At 38.7% G+C, this 14,142-nt stretch overlaps 1 protein-coding gene across 3 annotated transcripts in view; it reads left to right on the plus strand.

The window, feature by feature from the left end:
• Positions 1–2,658: 2,658 nt before the first annotated feature.
• Positions 2,659–14,142, plus strand: part of PPP1R1C (protein phosphatase 1 regulatory inhibitor subunit 1C) — a gene marked incomplete at both ends in the record, with an annotated part of 111,928 nt that continues 100,444 nt past the window's right edge. For all 3 annotated transcript variants that reach the window (XM_080928029.1, XM_080928028.1, XM_080928030.1), the window contains 2 exons: positions 2,659–2,739; positions 4,325–4,385. In XM_080928029.1, the coding sequence (XP_080784155.1) occupies positions 2,659–2,739; positions 4,325–4,385 (142 nt within the window). The remainder of the gene's footprint in view (positions 2,740–4,324; positions 4,386–14,142) is intronic.

The raw sequence follows: 14,142 nt of genomic DNA on the forward strand, positions 1-14,142 counted from the left end.
AATATCCAGTTTAAGGGAGAGAGACAGAGGGGCAAAGGGACAGAGAGAGAGAAGGGGGGGGAGGGATGGAGGGAGGGAGGGAGGGAGAGAGGGAGAGAGGGAGAGGGAGAGAGAGAGAGAGAGAGAGAGAGAGAGAGAGAGAGAGAGAGAGAGAGAGAGAGAGAGAGAGAAGACTATCACTCTTCAAACTATTAGAAAGGGGGGCTGGCTTCTCAGGTAAAGCACTTACTGTGCAACCTTGAGGGCCAGAGCTTAGGTCCCTATTCCTTACATACAGGTCTTGCAGGTAAGATAGAGGGACTGTACTCTCAGTGTGGAATGCAACGATAAGGATCCCTGGAACAGGGTGACTCGTTAGACTATCTGAATCCCCATGCTCAAGGGGAAGACTGCCTCAATATATCTAAGAAGACACCCAAATGCCATTCCTGGGTTTCATATGCATGTGTGCTAATAGGCACACATATTCATGCACACACACACACACACACACACACACACACAGTGCACATACACACACACCACATACACAACATACACAAATAAAACATACACACACACACAATCTGCCCACTCTATATGGGCATGCATACACAGTTTCTGATCTCCATTGTACAATGCACACACAGAACTTCACTTTATCTTCTATCTTCTCTTTCTCTTATTGGCATTACGTTTTTCACCAGGTAGAGATTCTAGTAGTAGTTCATTGTAAGATGTGCATCATTAAAGTCTTTGAAAAAATCTAGTAAAGCTCTAGTTTGTATCCTCTGCAGAGAGGCTGGCCTTATTGGCAGCTCCTTTTGGGTGTTCACTCACCTATATCTCACAGGGAAAAAAATTCTCTGTGGCCCAAGTTGTCCAACTTGTGAGTTTGAGGGTAGAAGTACAAGTTCCTAATGGCTGTGTGGAATAAAGTTCTGGATTAATTTTTCACTACAAAGATTGCCCGCCTTTCCATTTTGTAGGATTTTGACCAATTCAGAGAAGTAACTTTATTAATGGTGTTGATTTATGAAGGTTTTCTTCTAGGGTCTTCCTTAACTTTTGCCATAGATTATTTTAAATAGTAAATTCCCTTTCTATTGTGCAGAGATGAGCCCTTTACAGGATTTCCTGCTGGCCAGCATTATTCTCACTTAAAATTACTTTCCCATCAGTATCTCAGTTTGCTTTCTCCTCTAATGTATATAGGGAACAGCTTGAATAATGCATATTACTTTCTATACTCGTCCAGTAGAACACTGAATGACTGAATCATTCAAATGTGTTTCTGTTATAGAAAGGGACCTTTGATATTAAAGGGACCTCATTTGAATATATCTCCAATGACAGGCATCATTAAAATGCATTTAATGAATCTAAAAACTGTACTGTAAAATCTAGTCATCATTAAATAACAACTTTCAAATGCAAAAGTAAAGGACCCAAGTTCTGTTTGGTGAAGGCTGACTTTTTCGGGCTTTCTTCAAAAGTGTTGAAGTATAGGAAGGTAGGCTATGCTGATGTGGCCATCTCCTGCTTGAGACTTCTTGAGATGATCAAGCCAGTCTCTCATGCTTCTGTGGACACATCCACGTGACTGGTTCTCTGTCTGAAGATGAGCCTTCTTAGGATTTTCCACAGATCTTCATTTTTTTTATCGTAATTGACACTAACCCACACTACCAGACATCACTGGCTTTCCACTCATTGTTTCCACTCATTTCTGGATTCTTCCAAGTCAGAGGATGTGACTGGCTCAATCGGGAAGTAAAATAAAGGCCACCGAAACAGCAGTGACTTCCAAGCTCTTTGCTAAATTTAGCTGCTCGATACTTTCCACTCAAATGAAAACCATGAACTACAATTAGACTGTTAGAACAGAATGGGAGCTTAAAGGTCATCTCATCTGACGCCCCCAATTTCTCCGCCCAAAGTGCGGAGACCCAGACATATGCTGTGATTTGCTCGAGGCCACAGAGCTTAGTAACAGTGGAACTTGAACCAAGGTCTCCTAAGCCCCGGGTCAAAACTAACCAACCCAAATCTTGAAGCACACATATAGCTGATGTTACTAATAGTGGCTTACTGTCACTGGTCATTCATCGATGTGGTGGTTGAGGGTGTAACAGCAAAGCTTTTCTGACTTGTAAGTTGCTACAAAGAAATGACATGATTCTGTACCCGCCCCTCCCCGCCCCCACGCTAAAAACTTTCTGCTTTTTGTTCATCAATAATGAATGACCGACCCATCCCTGTAATGCTCAGAGGGAGCTTACTCTGCACTTTGCAGCAGCCGGTTAGTAATGTACAGTGGATAGAGCCTCGCTTTTAAATCCCAGGGCAGCAGGTCCTTCGAGGCTAGCATTGCAATTTCAATTAGCCCCTGAGTGAAAGCTTGGCGAGTGTATTAGTGAGCAGGGGCACAATTAGCTTATCCTTCCTTTCCGTGTTGTGTTGAGAGGATCCGAAGGTTTGGTGGTGGATCAGGCAAGCCAGGCATCACTGGGTTTTGAAGAAGGGAGTTGCTAAGACCTCGAAATCATCACTTGCTCACGGTGGAATTACAGAGATTTATTTACAAAGCGCTGCGTGTGGCTTGGTGGAGGGTGCCTCGGGAGACACTCCGGATAGCACAGGAGCTTTGTCTTGAGTGCTTCACTGCTCATCATTAGCATGGAGCCCAACAGCCCCAAAAAGATACAATTTGCTGTTCCTTTATTCCAGAGTCAGATTGCTCCAGAGGCAGCAGAGCAGGTAAGGAGGAGCGGGCAGGGAGCGAGTCTTGGGGACTGGGCAGTAAGGGCGTGTGTGTTCTTACTAGATGGAAGGTTCCCTGCTTTCTGCGTTTGCCTAAATACGTGACTTTTTACGATGAGAAAGGAGTTTGCTTTTGCACTTGTGTTTGGGGGACGAAGGGGAACAATTGGCTAAAAATTTTAGCAGCACTTAATTTTATAGAAAATTAGACCAATGTATTAGACATTCTGGTCTGGTGCTCGCTCTTGCTTTCTAAAGTAACAGTTTCAACATTTAGAGAAGCTTTGTAAAGTTCACCAAAAATTAGCAATCTTTTATTTTGTTATTTATAGAACAACAACAAAAAAAAAGAAATGTAAAAATTAAAGTTCTAAATCCCAGACTGATCTAGTATTATAGGTATCTATTTTTAAGGTGGTTTTATTGTGTATCCCAAACCATGTCCTTTGCTTATTATATTTGGGGCACTGGATATAAAATGTGCTAATTTACTTTTTCCTGGACTCCTTTATTTGTGTCTGATATTGGTTTCTAACCATTCATATTTACTAAGACTCTGGTGCAGTGGACCCACTTAAAAGGGTTCTGTGGCACACAATCAAATGTGGTGCATTTCAGGAACAAGCAGAGAAGGTTATGAGAACTCTAATCAAATTGATTCATTAATTGCTTAAAACACAGAAGATCTCCGAATCCTCTTCCAAATAGTTCATATTTAAAGCTTTGACTCTGTGAATCTCACCTTACAGGAGGCTTTCACAGTAGGTCCACCCAGCTTCAGGCCAGATAAATATAATCTGGACAGTGTCTATTTACTGAGCTGAACATTGTTTCCATCTTGAACATCATTCATACACTTTATTCTTTATGGTATTGACAAATACACTAAGAATTTAATTGAACAAATACATTGAATGAATAAATTTAGGCTACCAGAAGCAATAAGAGTCTAATCATCATATTTTTCTGTAATGCCTCTTAAAAGGGGGCAAATCCACCAAATTGTAGTTTAAACTAAGTGTATGTAGTTTTTCTACACTTTTGAGTAACTTCAACATGTTTATTTACAATTTCAGATACATACACACTATATATTTATTATTAACATTAATATTAACCATATCTATCCCAACTCTTCTCCCTTATTCCATTGATATCTTTTAACAAATTCTTTCCTTTCCATATTTTCTCCCTTTTGTGTTTTGTAATTCACTGCCTGAAGGAAATAAAATACACATTCTTATACCATCTGTAATTTTTATTGACCTGCCAATTTGGTTTAATGTCATGGCCTATTACCGCAGCCATTTAAGTTAGCCATCTTTGCATGATAATCATTTCAGTTGCATTTTATTATATACAACTATTATCCCCCCTTTAGAAGTGTAGCTTTGTGCCTAAAGAAAATGTTGATAGTGTCTAGCAATTATGATACCTTCCTGTGCTCTAAAATATACAGTGGGCTTATGCTGTGTATATTAGGAAAAGACGAGGATGGTCAGCAGCTTTGCAAGCCGCAGAACCAGTTAGGGACAGTGTCTGATTCTCACACTGACATTGGCTGGGCCTTTGCTGTTCACAGATCAGGAAAAGAAGACCTACACCAGCATCCCTTGTGATTCTCAATGAGCATAATCCCCCAGGTAAAGAGGCATGATGTCTTTCCTGTTGAAGAGATGGAGTGGGGCGTTCTAAAGAGGTCCATAGAGCACGGCATTGATGATAAGTCTCAGCTCAGGGTTTCAATTAGCTAAGAGGGTAATAAACGAAATCCTGAATAAATAATATTAGAACTGTCTCCACCAACAGCCTGCCTTTTCTTCCAGTCCAATGGTTCTCAACTTTCTCATCGCTGCTACATTTTAGTACAGCTCACGTGTGGTGACCCCCTCAACCATAAAATTATTTTCATTGCTACTTCATAACTGTATTTTGACTTCTGTTATGAATCATAATGTGAATATCCGTGTTTCATGATGGTCTTAGACAACCCCTGTGATCTTGCATTCTGATCAAAGGGGTTGAGACCCACAAATTGAAAGCCATTGTTCTAGAATGACACGCATGCTGTGCTATGCTTTCTTAACACTGTTTTCTGTGTGTTTATCCAGAACCTGCCTCAGGACTTATTGATAAAGTTAGTAAAAAGTTGCTTAATTAGGTTTCGGTTTCGAGGTTCAGGTTGCAGCCCTGGAGACGATTATATTTTTGCAGAGTGTGATTTTATTTATGGTATGGGGAGGGTGACATGCCAGCATTGGCTGCAGCCATGCTGATGTCATCTCTGAATAATGTAACTGAAAAGGAACCAGATCAATTTTCAGCACTGCCCATTTGAGAGCCATTCCCAACAGTTACATCCATTTGTCGAGGTTTTAGTTTCCATTTCCTGTAAAGAGTAAACCTACATTATTAGTCTCAATAAAGAACTACGGTTTGTAATAGACAAATATTGCTTACTTACTGAGTGGAGTGATTTTCATCTTACATTTAATGGCAGCCCTGAAAATATAAGCAGACCAGAAGAGGTGATTAATTTAGTAACCCAGCAAATATCAAGGTTTTTGTTGTTGTTGTTGTTGTTGTTGTTGTTGTGTGTATATGCATGCATGCATGAGTTTGAAAACAAAAGAGGACAAGAAGACTGAATAATGGAAAAATTATATGTCTATTTTTAAGTTGTGATAAGCTCTTCTAGGAATGTCAAAGAAAATCGTCTTGACCTCTCTATAATCCTCTTAATTAGAGAAACACACAAAATGAAAAAAAAAACTCATAGAATATTTATTATTGTGCCTACATACAGAAAATTTAGAAGCTCACTGGAGAAAAATAAGCTATATCTGCTGAGAACATTCGATCCTTAACCTTTAACGTGCACAATATCTTAAAATCATCTTCAAATATGCTGCCTCTGTAAGTATTAACTTATATGGAGCTGAGTCAGAGATACAAATGATATTTCCATGCTTATAGATTACAAATAAATGCAAGTTTGCAAATGCAATAACTAAGTGATTTAATATGTAAATGAGTTCATAGCAATTTTCAATCCACACCTTGCTTATAAAAGCAAAAATTTCCATAATACCCTCGAATTTGCCTTCTGATAGACTGCCGTCTGGTGTGACTCATAGGTTTCCTTCAAGCCACTAGAGTTGAACTGTCCATGATATTCAAGTGTTACCATGATCTAAACACACTCAGGCCATGCCACTGGTCTTTGTAGCTCTCATTTGAAACTCCACACAATAATTGATATGTCTTGGATGCTACATATGGGCCATTTTACACAAAAGAAAAGAGTGAGAGGGGGGAAGTGGTTTTGTGACATTATTCCAGAGGCAAAAACTCAGGCAGCTCTGACCCTGGAGTCATGTTTTTCCTGTAGCCTGACAATAACCCTGAACATTGGTTATTCATTATACAAAATAGATTCTAGGTTCTTACAAGCAGGCAAACCAGCACTTAGGGAAATTTCTCTGAGCTACTCACTATAGCAAATGAACTCTATTTGATATCCTAGGGAAATGTTAGTCTTAACCTAGGAAGCTCGCTCTTAGGAGACATTCCAACCACTAACTCCCCATTTCTCTTGTCAACCTTTGCCCTTCTATGTGGTTGTGCCACTGGAGAGAAATTAGTTGAGAGCAGCATCTTACACAAAGGTGTGCTATCTTGGCGATACTATCTACCTATATCTTTATCCTTTACTGAGAGATGGCTGTGTACAGGATTGACTTTACTGTGTCAACCATGGTTAGAATAAGAGATACATTCTGCAGCAAAGCTCTGGAACTAAGACTTTTCCTAGTAAAAATGATGTAACTCAGCATCTGGATTTATCAAGGAAAAAGCCTGAAGTCAGATTTCCTCAGCCAAATGAATAATGAAAGGACTATAAACCAATAAACTTGGCTACTGGTTACTAGTCATATAATCTCGGGTAAGGGGCATCTCCGAGCTTTATCCTGTATCAGACAGAGACATTAATGCCCATTCATTTCTACTTCACAGGCTATTTTAATGACACCAGGATTTAACATAAACATACTGTAGAACTGCTAAACAAATATTGAGGATCAATGCTAATTGATATCGTCTAGAACTCAGCGATTGCCTGCCTTACATAAGATTTGTTACAACAAGCCCAAAGGCAGCTTTGTGCTCACATCTGCCCCGAGCATTTCTGCCTTATGCAATCATTCTTAGTTACAAACATGTGGCCACCTGTAAAGCTCTCCCTGAGAGCCCCTAGGTTTGCAGAGCAGCAGCCTCTTCTGCCCTCAAAAGCCATGGGCTTAAACAGATAGGGAATGGTGCAGCTTTAAATACTTGGGAGAAAAATCTGAACAATTCTCTTTGATTCACTGAAATAGCCCTAAAAATAATCAGAGATTTTTAGAATTATATGTCATTAATACTGTTGAAGATCCAAATCCCTACAAATGTTCCTTTATGGTCAATAAAGAAAGAAAGATGTTTTTATTATAGATAATTAATGAATTTCTCATACTTATAATCCTAGCACTTAGGAGGCTGAGATACTTTTGCCCCAAATTCTATCTGTCCTGAATTACATAAGATATTCCTGGCCAACCTGGGTTGCAGTGTTTAGAGGGTGAAAAGTTATCTTTAAGGCTAGAACACAACATTTTTAATGGATAGTAGCGAACAGCAGCCATAGCTAAATAGGAAGTGCAGTTCTCTGTTGCTATTTTAATCACTGTGTTGGGCATTAGCACAGGCGGTATGGTATAAAAGAGTGTTTAAAGAGTAGCTTAGGTTTGGATTTAGGTATGTACGTGTCTTTCTCATACTGCTGTACTTCTGAATGGAACTGTAGAACAGGATAGTCAACATGTCTGTACGGTTGTTTCCTTTTTCGCTGGTTTGACTGTGCTGTAACCACAGAGAAAATAGACATCTGATTGCTCTGTTCCCATGGCAATAAACTATGCCCCCAGATCTTTCCTAACAGACAAGCCAGTAGGTGCCCTATGAAACAGGCGGTGTACAACTAGTAAGTCTATGTTGTCTTCTGACACAGATCAGCAAACCATCTTAACTCAAAATTGCAGGAGCACTAAAGACCAATAGGAAATACTGCATCCCACTGCAGACAGGAAAGAATCTAAGTTCTTGCTTTCCAAAATAACTCCGGACAGTCAGATGACAGTAACAAAACACCAGGAGCATAAGATCTGGGACTCAGCTGTCATCAAAGACAAATGTCACCTTTCTCCATGTCTTCTGAGGCCAGTAACTTGAGCAACTTGAGGAAATTGCTTCTCTTTCAGTATTTCAGTTCCTCTTCTAACCACGCTTATCAGTTTCTATGAAATTCTATCTTAGAGCGTTGTTATCTGCTCTTCCAGTAAACACAGTTCTAGCTTGCTGTCCTGTAATCGGTAGTCAACTGGCTGGATCCTTCTAGCATTATCTGGGTTCACCTCTAAATCATCTTAATGCAGCAGTAAAAGACAGAGCTGCCTTTTGTAGTTTATTCCATCTTACATGCGGATTTTCTTGAAAATTGTTTGTCTTTAAGCAGACATAAGGCTACATAAATAGCAATGGGTATGTTATGGTTTCAGTGTTAAATGCCCCTAAAAGGCTCAGCACCTTCAAATTCTGACCATTAGCCTTTGGCACTGCTGAGATATTATGGGAACCTTCGGAAATGGAAACTTTTTGGATAGAAACAGGGTTATTTGGGTAATGTCCAGCTATCAGGAGATATGTCAACTACAACATCTTACCCTACCAGGGACCAAAAAGAAGGCAAGGCAGTCACTTTAAAGCATGGGGATGGAGGAATGAATGTCTTCTCATGGCAACGAAAAACTGATTAATACCCAGAATTAGAACTACAGAGTTAGGAAAAGAAAACATTTGGAAAATATTGCTAGTCTAATCCCACATTGTTACAGAAGGACATAAATCACCCCAGCTCCCTGAGAATGGCTTCATGTTATGCACCTCAGGAAAAGAAAATACATAATTACATCTGCTTTTCAGTCTCAAATCTAATTAATTTTAGAAGTTAAAACCTTTTTTATGCCACATTGGAAAAGACATTCTCTGCAATAAATCTTCACTTATTCCCTTTAATAAAAGTTGTTTTTCACCTATTATAAAACAATTCTTTATTGTTACTTTCTACATCAACTATCCATTTCCAGAACCGCTAAGTATTTTAGGGAACTCTTTCCAAATACTCCCTGATCTCGATGTATTTCGAGCCCAGAGCTGGACACAGCCTTCCAGTAAACGGCCAGCCTAGACCAGGCTTTGTGAATATTATAGCTTGTGGCAGCGTTCTTTTCCACTTACTGTTAGGCAGAGTCTGGTTGGTTACAATTATATTTAATGGGCCTGGGACCCATTAAACATGACTGAACTATAGAAGTCTGAAGCTAAGTGAAGATTTAGGTAAGTACCCAAGACTTTAAAAGCGTATTATACATCTAAAATGGTGCCTGGAAGTACAGTGTAAAATGATTTGGAAGGGTATTTATTGAATTTACTTCCAAGCCAATTTTGGGGAAAGTTGGCTTTTTCTTGACTCTTTTACCCTCAAATTATCTTAGAAACAGGAATTCAACTGAAAGGATATTATCATATACCTTGGGGTCCTAAACTTACTTAACATGAAACTTACGAGCTACAATAGTCACAATCGTGCCAAATCCTAACAATCTTGACAGTAATTGCAGCAGCCTGAGGGAGCCGGGCTTCCCAACATCTAGGAATACGTGTGTTGTGTCTGCAAACTGAAAAGAAGTCCAGTGTCTCTGTGTATCACAGAGGGTGGCAAGACACACACTTTATAGCGTTGGAACTCAGTCACCTAACGAGAATTTGCAAAGCCCCATGCTAGGATCTCCTGTTTTCACTCAAACACAGAGGAGCCCCCAAAAATTTTGGGTGATTTCTCAGAAATCCCCTTGTTCAGAGCTAACGGGTAGCTTTGTAGGATCATTAAGTGAACTCGGAGATGTATTTGCTTTGTTAGGGAGTCACATGTAGAAACATTTTAAAGGCAACCTTGTTGTTGTTTGCAAAATGAATGATGGTGCAGTCAAAGGAGCACACTGTGAATGGAAGCTCTGGAGACACCGAGAATTTTTCTTGGAACTTTGTTATCTGAGTAAGATATCATGAGGCTTGGAGATGACAGGGACCTCCAAGGACCTCAAATCAACTGTGGCCAAATAAAAATTATGCAGGTCCATAATATACAGGAGCGCTTTCTTTCGACATTTGTTATCTTCTTCAGCAATGGGGTTTTTATTCTAATCCAGTCCCCATGACTGCTCAGGGATTATTTTGCCTTTGTTCTATTCACTACAGTGAAGAGCTCAAATTCAATGTTTGAAGTGCACTCAGCAGTTATCTGATATTAATTTCTGAGGAATGTCAGAGGAGTCTGTGGGTTTTTTATTTTTCCTTCAGCATTTATTTTTATTCACTATTGGAAGTCAAGCCACGTGGAAAGATCTAAAGACAAATGATGTAAGCTGCTTTTAAGGAGCATCCACTATGCCATTCATTGACTTAATTTTTCATAATGATTCAGCCTGTATAACCAAATTGCACAATCAAATGGAATGGTTGAGCCAAAAGCAAATTTTAACTCTTAGTAATAGTAAATATGTGTTATATTGTAAGTATTCAAATAAAGAATATAATATTCAAATTTAAAAAATAAAATGAAGGGGTGAATAATAAATTTTTATTTTGTCAGGATGATAATTTTTAATTAATTTTTAAAAACTAGCACACACACACACTCATCTTTTATGTGGAATTTAAAATATAGTAGGTGAAATATGATACAGTGACCATTGGATAGACTATTACCTTTTTTTTTTTTTTTTTTGGTGTCTGTTTTCTTAAAGCTTAAAGCATATAAAGGCACCTATACAGGGTTCTGTGCATCACAGAAATGTCCGGTTCTCCAGTGGACCTGCCTTGAATTCTGGTTCTGCCAGTAGCTGGTGAGACCCTGGGTGTGTGCTTCACCTCTTTAACCTTGGTTTCTTTCTTTTATAAGCAGAGTATTGACATATTAGAAAATTCCCTGCAGAATAACAAAATATCAAGTACATCCTGAAGATTTCCAAAGCCCCTCCCCTGGCTGCGGCTGGGGAAAGCCCAAGTTCTCACGGAATTATTAAGAAATAACCCTACTGTTTTTGAATCCTGTTAGGCAGTCATGAATAGTCCCCGAGAGATACAATCACTTGTGGAGGGGGGAAGTCTAATGCCTCAAAATCTATCAGAAGTGTGCACGGGTGGAGAATTGTTATTAACTATACCATGCGGTACTGAGTCACCCTTGTATGTCCTTGTTCGCAAATACAATTTTCACAGAATAGAACTTGAGTTTTTAACAGCTGTTTTATTTTAAATAAGCTTCCTAATGTTGTTTATAACATTATTTCAATGATTAGACTCAATAAACATATGTCTGACAGACACGTTTGGCCAGCAATGAAATTTTGTTTTAATAGTATGGCAAATGGACCTTAAGTATTCATTATTTAAAAAGTTCTTTGGAGATGTCTCTGAAATGCTATCTGCTGGATCATTTCTTATTCTGATCCATTTGTTCTGACTTCCTTTCATACATCATCCCCAGCCTATATTCTGGCAGGGGTTTCTTTCTTTGATTCCTTGAAGTGACTCTTGTAAGCCAACTTTTTAAGAGTTTGTCTAGACCGACTCATTTGTAGGAATCAGTCTTTGTCATTTCAGATTCTCATATTTAAACTGCAGGACAAGACTCCCTGAAATTTCACAAGCTATCCCTGTCTGATAGACCCATAGCTTGACATTGTTATTCTAACACCTTCTAGCCACCCCTCTAGAATGTTTTTCTTACTATACTATATACTTTAACTCAGTAAATATTCATCGCTTGGCCCCTAATCCCAATCCCTACAAGGACATGTAGTCTAGATAATCGACTGTGCTTGGATAGGAGATAATTACAATACAAGCCCAAACTACTAAAACCATGACAAAATCAATTCTGACCAAGGAACAGAAGCATTTCGTTATTGCATCCATTGTTCTGTTAAACATATGCTTGACTTCTGTTGGTCTTCTAAGTGTTTAAAAGATATCAAAACTAACCTTTTACTGTCCTTTATTTATTTATTTTATTAGATACTCTCTGTATTTACCTTTGAAATGTTATCCTCTTCCCCCACCCTGCTCCCATCCCCCCTCAACTAATCTCCACAAAGGTACACTAGCTCCTAATCACCCTCTCCACCTCAGTGCCTTGGCATTCCCCTACATTGGGATAATGTGCCTTCACTGGACCAAAGGCCTCTTCTCACTTTGATGCCAAACACTGTTATCTTCAGCTACATATGCAACTGGAGCTATAGGTCTCTCAGTGTGAGCTCAATGATTGGTGTTTTAGTCCATGAGAGCTGTGGAGGGTTTGGTTGGTTGATAATGTTGTTCTTCCCATGAGGTTGCAACCCCTTTCAGCTCCTTCAGTCCTTTCTTTAGCACCTTCATTGGGGTCCCTGGTGCTCAGCTGTTCTAAATCACTCATTAAGTAGATATTAAATGTTCATAAACTATAACATTGACATCTACTTTTAAAATGCTCACTCAGACTTATTGTAAGTCTTTCTGACAATTTAAAATACATATTACTCTCCAAGACGTAAATTAGAGCAGTGCTCCTCACATGGGGAAACCGAGATAAGACAAATCCACAATTTGGTATTATACATTTTGACAATGATATTTTTAAAATGCAATGTATTTCACCTTGGTATGGGAATGTCTACTATAGTACTTTCTTAGAATTGGATTTTAAGCTGTCAATAAGCTACACTGCTTAGAAGATTTGTTGGGCTGATAGTAACTGTTTGATGGCATAAATGGCCAGAGGAGTAGAAGCTAGAGTTGGAAATGCTCTAATGGAGACTGACTTCTGGAGTTTTTCAAGGAACCCACTGACCTTCCTAAAACCTCCAGTAACGAATCTTCAACACACTTACTTCCTTCAGTCCCATTGTCTTTTACTAAGTACTGCAGATGGGCATTTGAAAGAATGCTTGCATGAGTTCATTAAATAAATAGACATTCATTGTGTTTGCCTGTTAATACTGGCTGTCTGGTATACTTAAAATTTCACATTCAATTTCAAGTTTAAGGCAGCTCATTCAAGTTACTTCAAGTTGACGGTCAAATCTACTGAACTATAGAATTAGTGATCCTGTAATGGCAGCAGGGTCTGAGGATGGAGAAGGGGTTAGGATCTGGCCAATCTGGATATTTTATTGAAAGTGTGACTTTCAAATGCCTTCTTTAGGAGGGTCATTACTCAGAAATGAGATACAAGGATTTTCCATCTGATTCTACATAGGACTTTTAATGAGTCCTACCAAGAATCCCTACACACAGTTTAGCAGGAGAAATTACCAGGTGCTAATAAGGAAGAATTTTTATTTTATTTTATTTTATTTACGAATGAAATTGGAGCTGTAGTTTACTTTGAGAACATAAGATCATTCAAGTCTTTTAAATTAGACAAACCTACAGAGAAAATTAAAACAGAAGCAGATTTTAAAGATACTAGAGGATGCTTTCAAAACTCAATCTGAGTGCCATCTCCCATTTTAAGTTGTTGCTGTTAATTCTGAAACACAAATATTATACAAATGCATTATCTTGAGTTATTGGGAAAGTATTCTGCAAGGGCTCAGGAGGTGACCACAGAAAGCTAGAGGTAGAAGGAAGAGCCTATCCCAAAGCATGTGTTCAAACTGGAAGATGTCACCGTTCAGTCACAGTTTATACTCTGTACTCTGTCCCTTCAGACATTCCCTAACCTCCAGGAGATGCCAGCACATTGTGAAATACTACATCTATGTCTACAAGTCTTCTCTGTGTCATCTATGCAGCTGTATGGCTTCAAACTATTTAGAATAAGTCGACACAGGGGCCATGAGGGATGAGCAATGCCATTTATAAAATAAAGTCACCAAACTCTGCATCATTAAAGGGCAAAATGTTGATAGTTTTTTATAATATATTGACAATACAGACTTAGCAATATACTAAACGAAAGTACCAGTACCGTGTGAGATAAAACAGGACATTTGCACTTTTCATTTCCTGTGCTCTCTGATAGCAATTTCTTATCACTATGAGAAATAATTTTCAGAATCTTATCCTTCACCTATAAATACATTGCCTTGTTTGTATATGGGAAAGATATTATATGTGAATTGAAAGAAAAGAATTAAGTCAGTATGATAAAACAAGCAGTTTTAAAATAATTACCCTCAGTGATACAGGTGGTTTTGTCGGTCATCTTCTACCATAATTTTGGAGTGATGATATCAAAAGTTGCTGCTCCCCAAT

The sequence above is a fragment of the Micromys minutus genome, assembly GCF_963924665.1.
Source record: "Micromys minutus genome assembly, chromosome: 13".
NCBI classification, from domain to species: domain Eukaryota; kingdom Metazoa; phylum Chordata; class Mammalia; order Rodentia; family Muridae; genus Micromys; species Micromys minutus.